Here is a 13,239-nt window from a genome sequence, read left to right as displayed (position 1 = left end):
AGGATGGTTTTGGAGAGGGATTGGGTACATACAAAACACCCACAAGCAATCAAGCTGATACATACATGCCCACAATAATGCTCTCTCTCTCTCTCTCTCTCTCTCTCTCTCTCTCTCTCTCTCTCTCTCTCTCTATATATATATATATATATATATATATATATATATATATATATATATATATATATATATATATATAAATTATAAAACAAAAACCATGAAATAATAGTGCTCAACTTTAGTATAAAAGGAGCTATTTATAAACATTTGAAATAAATTAAGATAGTTTGACTTCTACAACGTTGTTATCGAGCGTTGCTCTCATCAGGAAGAAGTCAAACTATCTTAATTATATTTCAAATGTTTATATATATATATATAATATATATATATATATATATATATATATATATATATATATATAATATATATATATATATATATATATATATATATATATATCTTCTACAATCACTAACCTTTCTCATGCACACATACACACATCCACATACAATATCTAAACACAATATCGCAGGTAACACGTAATGACCTTCAAGAAGATGGACCATGACAAAATCAATACATGATGTATTGTGAAGCACTCAGACTTCTATAATTAAAACCAAGGCATAGGGTTGTGGTCATTTGACATACATGACCCTACATATACCAAGACATTAAATCTGACCCGCCACACTAGTACATTAAGGTCACGGTCTGGCTTTAATCAATCCAGAACAATGAGTGGAGCAGGAACGTATGTTGATAACTTCATTTCTTGCTTAAATCAATCGGCCCTTTTACCCCCCCCCCCTCCCCCGCCCCTTAGTCTCCAATGCACTGATAAAACACATTTTATTTCTTTTTAAAAAAGTTGAAATGACGAAGAACAGAGATGCCACTTGTCAAATGAAATTTAATATGAGAACTTTTTGAAACCCCCCCCCCCTCCCCAATACACACATTCCTTTTATGTCTTAGGTTTAAGGATTTTTAACAAGTTGGGGGGGGGGGGGGGGGGGGGGGGGGGGAGGGAGGGAAGGGTCTTAATTAGTCAGTAATGGAAGGGAAAATTTCTGCCCGACATGGAAGAAAAAATGTATTTTGTCCAGAACAACATAACTTTTCAAAATGCCACGCTGAGTTTAAATAAGAGTAGGGCCTATTTCCTACGTACACATTTGGAGGTCTGATAATCGAACGCAATTGCGGGATTGTTTAAACACTGTTGTAATGGACAATACTTTATGTTGATTTGAGAGCATGCATTTCCGTTATAAGACCATACGATTCGGGTTACCGTATTTACACGTCGGTCTATTCCCATAGAATAACAAATGCGAAATTAAAATTCTTACAATTCGATTGAAATGACTTTATACTATATGGCACGACATTATTATTATCTGGAGAAGAACCCAGTCAAAATCTTTGGGGAATGAAATTAGTCTATTCAAAATATTATTAAAGTACCTTGCTAAAGAGGAAAAACCAGACGACTATTGTACATAAAAGGCGACACCAATGGGACTTGACCCACAACAGGCGACCTTCGATTCTGATCGCATTGCTCTCTTGGTGATAACATTCAGATATAATATAATATATATATATATATATATATATATATATATATATATATATATATATATATATATATATATATATATATATATATATATATATATATATTCAGGATTTCTCAGATCATTATAAATTAATTGTCAACAATCAACATTTCATCTTCATGTAGAAAATCGTGGCCTATCGCTCGGTAAGAGTAAAATCGAGCCTTGCCTGTAAATGGTTAATACAAACTACCGTAATTACATAGACAAAACACAAAATATATTTTTTTCCACAAAACTACTACTGAAATCGTCAAAACGTCTTAAAACTGACATTTCTATAAAAATCTCACATTTGAGTCGTCCTTTTCGTTTTTTTTTTTGGTTTTCAAGTAGAGGGTCGATTCTGAAGAAACATTCTTCAGGCAAACATGAAAAAAAACACCAAAAACCCAACCCCGTTTTGTCAGCGTGCGACACAAAAGCCAAGGACGTTATGATTGAAAAAGTAATTGATTATGACATTTTTTCCAAGGGTTCATGATTGCTAAGGAGTAAACCTTCACCGACAAGGATTATTAGTTCCACATGATGATGGTTATCGGTAGGTTGTGAAAAGGGACTCGATATTGTCCTTGACTTTAGCAAACCTGCCAAACTTGAGGTAAGGTAAAGGAATGGTTTGAGTCCACAGATATAATCTCGTATAATATATGGATGCGTCCAAGACCGAAACAATCTCTCAGAATGTACTGGGTGCTTCTTTACATATAATAAAAGAGAAAACACTTAAAAACGTCAGCATTAAAGACTATTCCCTGCAACTCCTAAAAAATTGCAAGGAGTTTTACAGTTTTGAATGACGGTGAGAGTGCCCCTATTTTATAAGTAAACCGGTTCTTTTGAGTTTCAAGATTACATACTTTATAAATTTGGCAACATATTGCAATTTTTAAAAAGTATAACCCGTGACATAACAAAAACAAAATCCGCAAAAGCCACGCCCTCTTTAATGCTTCTTAATTCTTTACAGAAGAAAGCAACACGTGTGACGGTCCAACAAAAGGTGTCGGGTGTTGCGCTGACTGTTTTCGATGTGTAAACAATAACAAAAAGAGCAAGAATACAAAAAAAAAACCTGGAGAAAATTATGGTTTGGTGTACCAAAGTCCACGTGACTGTCCCGAAATATATAAGGAATTTTACACAGGAAATATTTCTATACTTATCTTCTTTTTTTTTTCTTTTTCACTATGTGACACATTTTGTCATGCCACCACTGTAACTCTCATTTTCGCAACAACATAAAAAAAATTGAGAGAGTAATTGTTTATAATGCGGATTCATTCTAGAAATGATAAAAAGAGAACGTTTTGAGCTCAGATCACTTTTGAACATCAACAGAGCATTATTGACTTCAAATGACGAACTGAGGGCTTGTTTAGGTTGATTTAAACAAAAAAATTACGAGAGATATTTGATAGTCAATTTAAATTCTACGGGGTTTTCACTGGTCATTATAAACCGCCATGTCCTTTGTGCAGTGATACAGTATTACGACGAGAGTGCTTATGTCAAAGAATAATTAAAGGGGCTGTGGTCTAATTGTTGAAATAAAATATGTAAGACACCCCCGACCAACTTGGGGCTGTAATTCTGATCCCCCCCCCCCCCCCTCCCCGGTTTCATCGTCCCATAATACCCAATCAACGGTAAAACTTACCTTCCAGTGAATGGAATGGAGCCATTGGTCACGGATGTAAGAACTATTAGCCTGGGGAAACAAAAAAAACCTACATTATTCTTGTTATCATCATCATCACTATTATTATTATTATTATTATTATTATTATTATTATTATTATTATTATTATTATTATTATTATTATTATTATTATTATTATTATTATTATTATTATTATGATTATTAACTTTGCGACAGAATTATTTCTCAAGAAATATTTCCATTTTTTAAGAATTTGTTTTTTATTTTATAGATTCGGGACTAAATTTGATCTAATTTTGTTTTATCGGGACCTTGCGTTTCTAATTACGGCAATAGCCTGGAATTTAGCGTAATTGTTCAAGAATTGACGAAATAAAAATGTCATATGCTCAATATTGCGTGATCGTGGAGTTTTAGTTAGATTAACTAAAATATCTCCATTATAATTTAATGATTAATTTCTTATTGGTAGACCGGACCGTTATTTTGGTCTATTGTCACTAAACGTGCACCATGGCGATTAAAGATAAGACCTCACTCACCATCTGTGTGTCGCTCGCAAAATTTCCAATACATGAAAATGGAGCTTGATTGAGGTCCCATCAGTAGAAATTACATTGCTGAAGTCATAGTTTTGGTGGCCCAAAAAAACACTAAACGTGCCTTTTAAAAAAATATTTTTATTTGTTTGCTTTTTGTTATTTTATTGTTTATCTATTAATTAATTTTTTTTTTTTTTTTTTTTTTTTTGTAGACTCAGTTTTTCTCTTTATATTGGGACTCATCCTGAAAAAATGCCTGTGAGCGTACTTCAATACTGCCTCTTCGAAAAGGTGTAGACACCATTTTAATTTTTATTGCAAAAATTGGGTATGGTCTTCGAGAGGAGAAAGCTACATCGAATCGGTCCATATCAACATTTTTGACAGTCTTTCTTTCGCGTTAGTAATACTTCCTCAACAATGCCTTTATATCACCTTATGCAGTTGAAGGGGGAATATTTGGCCTTCCAGAAAATGCATTGGATTGAACAACCTCTTCGTTGTAGAAAGATTGAATGACCAATTTATTTTTCCATTTACTTTGTCGTGACATCAATCAACGTCTTTGTCGTCAGTTAAAATAGAGGAAGTCACTCACGATTGACATGTGTCAAACTCGTTTTGCAATCTGTCAAAAGAAATATTCTCTCTCTCTCTCCATCTCTCTCTCTCTCTCTCTCTCTCTCTCTCTCTCTCTCTCTCTCTCTCTCTCTCTCTCTCTCTCCCTCTCTTTCTCCTTTAGGAAAAGGGGGGGGGGTCGCTAACTGTGTCACGAATATTATTGCTTATTATCATAATCCCAACCATCTCCTCCTCTTCCTCATCAACATTATTATTATTATTATTATTATCATCATCATCATCATCAAGTCCACAATGATGACGATGACGGTGTGAAAACCTGTGGAATTTAAAAGCTCTGTTCGCCAATGTCCATTTGAAGCGGACGAACAGAAGAGAGGTGTAAAAAAGGTAATTTAGAAAGAGAAGAAAAATACAACATTGCTTCCACCCGAATTTGAGACAAAAACTCGTTTATTAATGACAGACTGGTGAAATGTAAACAACAATGATCCTGAAGGCAGATCTTGTGATGGGGGAAGAGGATGGAAATCAAGATCAAACCAACAAAATAGCCATGGAGATATAGAGACAGAACATGGAGAAGAGGTCTAATAGGAATCTCTGGAGCTTGTCTGATGAAAACTGGGGACTCGGTCGGGTATAATTTGTTTGGATAGATAGCATTGTGGGAAATCAATTTCTATGATTTTGCATGGCATTGGTAATTGAGTTCTTTAGACAATGGGGACGAGAGAGGAGTCGCAAGATGGTTAGGGACATAGGGGGGTGGGGGGGGCAAGAATTCCATTAACTCTCTGTTGTCATGAAGGGGCGTGAATTTTTGGAATGGGATAGTTATATGGGAATGATTAGAATGTGTTGGCTGTTTGTGACCAGAGTTTATTTGTTTTGTTTTTTAGGGGATTTTTTATTGGGGGGGGGGGGGGGGGGGGTGGTTTGTATTTTTATTTTTGGTCTTTTTTGTCGGTTGTACGTCTGTTTTTACTTTTCAATTTGTCCAGGAAATGTTTCCTTCCTAGATCCATGGATTAAAACAAAATGAAACTATAGACTCTAAAAATATGAAATCAGAGATCAGTTTTGAAGTTCTTGGTTTGAGGCTTTTTTGTCAGTTGAGGGTCATTTTCATCGATTGACATATATAAATGAAATTTTATTCGGGACAAAACAAAGAAAAAATAAGTATCTTGTCAGAGTAAGGTAATGCACATCCCATGGAAAGAGCAGGAGAGTTACAACAAGGGAAAACTACATAGCCGAAACTGGTGAATTTTCCTGTGAAAACCGATAAAAGGCTTTTTCGTCATTTTAGCCCGATATTATTACTTTACATATTGATAGATTAAATATTCCTGACATAGCAAGACATATTGGACCAAAGAATTCAGTCTCAGTATAGTTTATGATATGTTCGCAGGTAAGGGTTAAATAATATATCATAATCTATCGATTTATGCTCAGGTAAAATAATTTCTGGTCTAAATATAGAAAAGGGCGTTTAGTCATTAAGGAGCAGTTTTCACTTCGAAGTATACAGACTGTTGTCGGGAACATAATCTAAACAAACAATAAAACAAAAACAAACAAAACAAAAATATATAAAGAGAAAAAAACAAAACTCGACATGTCTAAATACCTAGTCAGTAAATTTGTTTCAGATTATTGTCAGACTGATGGTTACATTATGGGCGTTTTGTCACTGAGCGGCACTTTTCCTTTCAACCAATAATAGTGGTGTACGAACTCAGAAACATCCTCTAAATTTTTTTAAAAATACTAAAACAAAACAAAACAAAACAAAACAAAAAACAAAAAAAACAAAACAAACATTTTTAAAATAAAAAAAATAATTAATAAAACATAAGCAACCCCCCCCCCCCAAACCCCAACAAAAATAAAAACTCCAAAAAAACAACAACAAACAAACAAATAAATCAACAAAAGAAAATTATTTTTTTAATTGGAAATTTCTAATACCTATTAAATACATTTATTTCAAATTATTACTATCACATTGATATTTACATAGAATTTTTAAAAAATTACTCTTTAAGTATAAAGTAGATAATTAATTCCATATTAAAAAAAAGATCGAGGGACCATCTTATAATGGAACAATATTTGAAATAAAAGACTAGTATCCGAAATGAAACTAAAGAGGGTATTTTGTCAGAGTAATGCAGAAGAGTGGAGAGAAATTCAAAGCCAGTCTTGATGAAATGCAGAGACATATACCATATAAATCAAAGATTTAAGAAGGCTTAAGTAAGTTTTATAAATCTTACCTGATAACCTTTCTTTTTTTTAAACTGAAAATAATGTTAAAGACGTGAAGTGTGACCTTGTCCACGTGCGTGTATTTATGCATTTGTATATTTTGTATTTCATTTAATCAACTCTACCATTTTCTCTCGTGTGAAGCATTGATATTGTTTATCCGTGGTAGATTGCTGTACAATTATTTTCATTATTTTATAAACAAGCTGAGCCCCGATCATTCGACCAAATCTTGATCTGGAACACCATGGCTGATAAATGAAGCGCTACCAATTTGTAGAGAATCATTCCATCACAACCTTAAACGATCAATGCTTTCAAATCTAATATATTATTAAATGAGTGAGGACAACTCCATCAAAATTCGGGAATAAAACAGTTACGAATCTTTATACAAATTTTAATCTTCTTTTTATATCATTCTTGGCTCTATTACTATTAGCCATTTTTATACTAGACTACATCTTAAAATAAATAAAAATTGTGGGTCAATAGTAATTGTGATTGATTAAAAACAAAAGAAGATAAAAATATAACAGTTTGCGACTTTAGAGACAAACGTGTATTTATTTTTTTGTTGTTTTTTTTTTCTTTCTGAATTACTTCTTTTATTTACACATTTTGTTAGAAGTCATTATGTTTTGTTTGCTATAGAAATTTCCTTTCCATCTGTGCAAACATTTTCTGTTTTGGTGCCTTATCAATTTAAATGGCACGGTTCAAGGAACAAAAAACCCACAACAACAACAACAATTTGCCACCATATTTCAGACCTTGCTCCAAAACTGGAACGAGTTACTAAAATACTAATGGGAATGGTTTGTTGTTGAGAAGGAAAGGAGAGTATGTGAAGTGTCTCACCTGCAAAAGTACGGAGCCATCGGGTACGGTAATACGGAGACAAAACTTCTGTCCAGCGTCCCATCGAGACACGACTTGCACATCCTCTATGGTAGAGTAGGACACTGCCAGTTCCATGAATCCCGTGGGCTGAGGGAAAGAAATGGAAAGAACATGACGTTTCCATAGTTATGGACGAAGGTGGTGGCGGTCGTGGTGGTTTTAGTGATGATGATTGATGATCGATGATGATGATGCAATATCAGCAACAGCAGCAAAGCAAGAGTATTTATTGTTTTATGTCTAAAATGATCTCCAGTGGGAGAGAGTTGTTCATCCGAGCGGCTAGGTCCATTGAGCCAAGTTTATTACAGTTTCTGCTGGTTTCTGACAGTACCAACTGTTTGCTACCCTTTTTGTTGAGCGATAGCCCGTAACAAAATACTTTCCATCAGCTTTAACAGACCCAGCTATCCAATTACTGCTGTGCGGACAGATGAAAATGTGTTCAAAATGCCACTCCTCAAAGCATTGTTATCATGTCCAATCTAGTCGCTGGCTCGAACCCTCGCACAATGACTGTGTGTTATGAATGTGGAACGAGGGATATTAATTTCTCGTTTCACCATCAGTTTCAATCAAACACCACGACTGGGTATAACATGTCCTGTTAACGGCCATTCGATTTGTCATTGGATTGACGATTACCAAAGTACTCCAAATGGGGTAGGCAAACACTCAAAATCAATCAATAAACATAATTAAATAAATGAATGACTGAATAATAAATAAAGGAAATAACACATTGATAAAATATAAATAAATGCTTTTTTTAGCGATGGAAACTGGATGGAAACGACACGATACGATTCACGATACGATTTACTTTCTCCTATTACTATCAACATCCAACTTCAATATTTCTATGATAACAACAACCAACTTCAACATTACTATGATATCAACAACCAACTTCAATATTTCTATGACATCAACAACCAACTTCAACATTACTATGATATCAACAACCAACTTCAATATTTCTATGATATCAACAACCAACTTCAACATTACTATGATATCAAAAACCAACTTCAATATTTCTATGATATCAACAACCAACTTCAACATTACTATGATATCAACAACCAACTTCAATATTATAAGATATCAACAACCAACTTCAATATTTCTATGATATCAACAACAAACTTCAACATTACTATGATATAAACAACCAACTTCAATATTATAAGATATCAACAAACAACTTCAATATTACTATGATATAAACAACAAACTTCAATATTACAATTATATCAAGAACCAACTTCAATTATAAATTATACCATCGAAAATATCTAAGTCTAACCCATTAACCAGTTAGCTGTCGCACTCTGGAAAGACACGCATTTTAAAATTTGGCTAGAAAACTCGTCCTTCAAATCCCGATCGACCTCGCGGAGGTCCCAGGTTTGAAAGTTTTTGCCATGATGAGGGTCACTTAAATCGATCGATATTTGAAGGACGAGTTGTCTTGCCAAATTTTTAAATACGACAGTTAACTGGTAAAAGTGGCCACGTAACACATCCGAACAGGAAAGATATCTGATTACTTGGGCAGAGGATGTCGTAATACATATAGTATCACGACCAATCGTTATGATGACCATCAGTTTTAATTGATCACGACGGATTGAAAGCCACTACTCACAAATTCCGTACACTAACAATAATTAATTACTTCTTCAACTAATCCAGTTCAGTTTGAGACCCACATCTACAATCGGATATAAAAGCAATCGTAGCTGTACAGCGCCGCGCTGCAAGATTTGTCTTCGATTACAGTCCCCATAGCAGCAGGCATGATTACACAGCATGGATGGACTCCCATAAAAGACAGACGGAAAGAACAACGACTATCTCTTATATTCAAAATCAAAAACAAAATGGCGGCTATCTCACCAGAACAACCAGACATTCAGCGAAATTCACACATTCAAAGAAAAACCTACTCAAAAACATTAAAGCACCAATCTACAAAGTCAATCATCTTCAAATATTCGTTTGCACCCTACACTATCAAAGTCTGGAACGATCTTCCCGATCATGTGTGAATACAACCGATTTCTTCAAGCGAAGGTTATCAAAATGCTTCAGCCTAAACACAAACAATAGCTGTCACATTTAACAACTGCCCATCCTCGAACACAAAAACTCAGAATTAAGACGACTTCGAGTAATATTCATATTCTTTTAACTTTGGATAGAAAACATTTACCTCCCCCCCCCCCCCCCCCCCCCCCAAAAAAAAAAAAAAAAAAAAAAAAACAACAAAAGAAAAAAACACGATCCAAAAGGTTCAAAGTTGACAGGTTAAAGAAATGTCAAGTTTAATACTTTTTAACAAGCTGGTGGTTATCTCAATGCGGCAGCTATCTAAAGCAGAGGTTTTCTGGCTAATATGATGAAATCACATTTTGTTATGGAAAAGACAAAACGGATGGCATTATCTAAATAAGCAATTGAGGTCAATGATCCTTCCAGGTGGTTGGAGTTGGAGAGAATGTATGTAAAAGGGCTGCAAATAGAACTGTCATAGCTTGTTATTCTAATCATGATTTTCCCGTTTCACTTTGGAATGGATATAAAAAGTCGGCCGAGCCACCCACACGGTCATCGCCATCATAAATACACCCTGCCATCACAATCATCATAACATCTCATAATCCACAGTAACCAATCAATAATGCCAGTAAAAGGGATTAATTCATTTTCAAAAGATAGTGGTTAACATTGAAATAAGGAAAAGATCAACGATGGGGAAAAACAAATAATCAAAATAAAACAAAGCAAAACATATTAAAAAGGATTAAACTAAAAAAAAAACCCGAAAAAAACCCCTGAAACAACAAAACAAAGTCCCCAGGATTTTCCATATCCTGTCAGAATTTTTGAAGGTTCTTGAAAAACGCGCGAGGGCTAAACAATCTAATGCACCGCCACCATCATCATCATTACCCTTATCACAACTAGTACCACACTGTCACCACAAACGCCTTTGTTACCATCTTACTAGCCAACAACAGCGCCCCCCTCCCTCTCTCTCTCTCTCTCTCTCTCCCTCTCTCTCCCTCTCTCTCCACACACACACACACACACACACACACACACACATATATATATATATATATTTATAATAAAATAGAATTATTGTTTACTTCTACAGTAATGTTTCATGCATGCCATGTAAACAATAATTCTATTTCATTTATATATTATTTACCGTTCCTTTAACATTATAGTCGAGCACTTTCATTTCGTGTTTTTTTATTTTATACCACACACACACACACACACACGCACACATACACATACACACACACACACACACACACGTGTCTATTTGAGAGAAGGGAGGGTGAAAGATATACAGAACAGGGGAGGAGGATGAGGAGGAGAAGGAGAAGATGTCTGTAGAATATAAAGAAAATTGGAAAAAAAAATAACACACCCCCACACATATATACACACATAGCGGACCATTATTCTCTTCTCTGTGCTTACTAAATGACCCGTATTTAAATATAAAAGTTCAATGAAAAAGAGGAGGAGTTGGGATGGTGGGAGACATGGAATCCCTTTACTTGGATAATAACAGTGTCATGATGTAGTGGAAGACGGAACCGGTGTAATGTACGCTATTATCTACTATCATCACAATGATACAGTTTGTCTGGAAATGACAGAAAGGAGATGCTCTTGACAAAACACCTTTTATTTTACTTATGTTGGTCAGATTTACTCTACCTATCGATTAATTGAGAGAGCCAAAATTTCTTAAACTTAAACCCATGATTTCAAATAAAAGAATTCTGTGGTCAAAGAACTTTGGACAAGCAGTTGACGATCGCCTTAATTTGTGCAGCTTTGAAGTCTTGTGAAATGACGCTCACCTTCGGACCTGTAGGTTATTGGTTCAAGTCCCGCTGTGGGCGGCGCAGAGTTGTATCCTGGGTCCTGGGAAAACGTTATTTACTCACATTCTCTAACTGTGCCCAGGTGTAAAATGAGTGAATGGCCGTATACAGCATTTTAAAAAATGTAATCGTGCCTTCAAGGCGTCATGTCTAGTACCATGTGTGAAGTTTGCTGTTGGCCTGGGACTCATGTAATGCACTTTGCTTTGACTACACCAAGTGAACAATCCGCTATTAAAAAGAGAGCAATTTGTTGTTGTGTTTTTGTTGTTGTTGTTGGTTTTTTTGTTGTTTTTTTGTTTTGTTTTTTTGGGTGATTTTTATTGATTGATAAATTCCCGTAAAAACGTCTGGCCAAAATGAAAATGCGTTTTGTCAGTATATGTATAGAAGTATACTCCTACACCAAAGGGATCCAATAATTTCAACTTTACGCTGTATTCCGAAATATTATATATGGAAAACGCCCTCTTCCGCTACAGACTGGTGAAAGGCTCGTTCTCTGTTGGAGGTCCAAGAATGTGGGATCTATTTGATAGATCAAAGTCAGAAAAACTCAAAACTTTGACAGTTTTAAGCGTTTGTCGGAAACTGGTTTTAGGATTAGCACAATATTATATTATGTAGCCTGACCACTTCTCTTAACTGTAACTGCTTATTATATTATGTTAGTTTTGATGAAATATTTATAATTGTATGTTTAATACATTAAAATGACTTTTAGAAAAAGTTACTATGCCATTTTCTAATCGCATTTGAGCACTTCAGTGGATTTGAACGCAATATTAACTCTATTCTATACCACATTCTGTTTTATGGACACGACTAGACAAGCAAGACACATGTATTTATTTATACATGTTATATATATATTTAGTACTTTACATTTTTCATTTATTTATTTTCTATTTATCAATTCATAATCATAATCACAATCATTAACGGTCACATAGGTCAAAAGAATTTTAAATACCGCATTGTCTTTGCAAATATAAATATAGTTAAAACAAACATATTTTATAAATATTCACTCTCAAAGGCTTTTAAAAAAAATTAAATTAATTCACTTTTTTGACAATATTTAAAGACAAATATTTTTACTCGAAAACTATTCAATAAAAACAAAATCAAAATAGCCAGCTATTTGTAGTAACATATCAGCTATTCATTTTAGTTCCAAATTTCAAAGCTCTAGCATTAACATTTTAAAAATGGCCACATCCCAAAAAATGTTTACGTTGATTAAGATAACAGTTTTGCGAAAAATCCAATATTTATCAGAATTTGAGCGCAATAACGTCGGGTAGGGGTAATGAATTGCATTTTTTTTACTGTTTTAAACTATTCATTCAGCAAAAACACGGTTATTGATAATTGTCACCCAAACTGACCCAATTTGTACCCTTAACTAAAAACAGACATCCACCGATATAACAGTATTCAGTGACCTGACACTTGTGACACAAGTGGCTACAAAGACGTCAGACCTACTAATGGCAGACAGGGGAAAATAATATCAAATTACACCATCTCATGTGCAAAATAAGCAAAACAATGATTGGATACAAGCTAGGGGTCCTGAAAGATATCAGAATAGATAGATGGATTGACACACACACAGACACTCACACACACACACACACACACACACACATATATATATATATATATATATATATGTATATATATATATATATATATATATATATATATATATAAGA

The 13,239-nt window shown here is 34.3% G+C and overlaps 1 protein-coding gene across 2 annotated transcripts in view; it reads right to left on the bottom strand.

The window, feature by feature from the left end:
- The window catches only part of LOC144977282 (C-Maf-inducing protein-like), a 58,528-nt gene that overhangs the window by 28,611 nt on the left and 16,678 nt on the right, over positions 1 to 13,239 (bottom strand). The window contains exons 2-4 of one of the 2 annotated variants that reach the window (XM_078922327.1): positions 7,560 to 7,688; positions 6,707 to 6,730; positions 3,292 to 3,342 (exon numbers count right to left, since the gene is read on the bottom strand). In XM_078922327.1, the coding sequence (XP_078778453.1) occupies positions 3,292 to 3,342; positions 6,707 to 6,730; positions 7,560 to 7,688 (204 nt within the window). The remainder of the gene's footprint in view (positions 1 to 3,291; positions 3,343 to 6,706; positions 6,731 to 7,559; positions 7,689 to 13,239) is intronic. The other variant, XM_078922328.1, reaches the window with a different exon arrangement.

The sequence above is a fragment of the Berghia stephanieae genome, chromosome 7 (assembly GCF_034508935.2).
Source record: "Berghia stephanieae isolate SIO BIC M18660-M18661 chromosome 7, UCSD_Bste_1.3, whole genome shotgun sequence".
Lineage (NCBI taxonomy): Eukaryota > Metazoa > Mollusca > Gastropoda > Nudibranchia > Aeolidiidae > Berghia > Berghia stephanieae.
The sequence above is the reverse complement of the archived record's forward strand: the minus strand, read 5'-3'. Positions and strand labels throughout refer to the sequence as shown.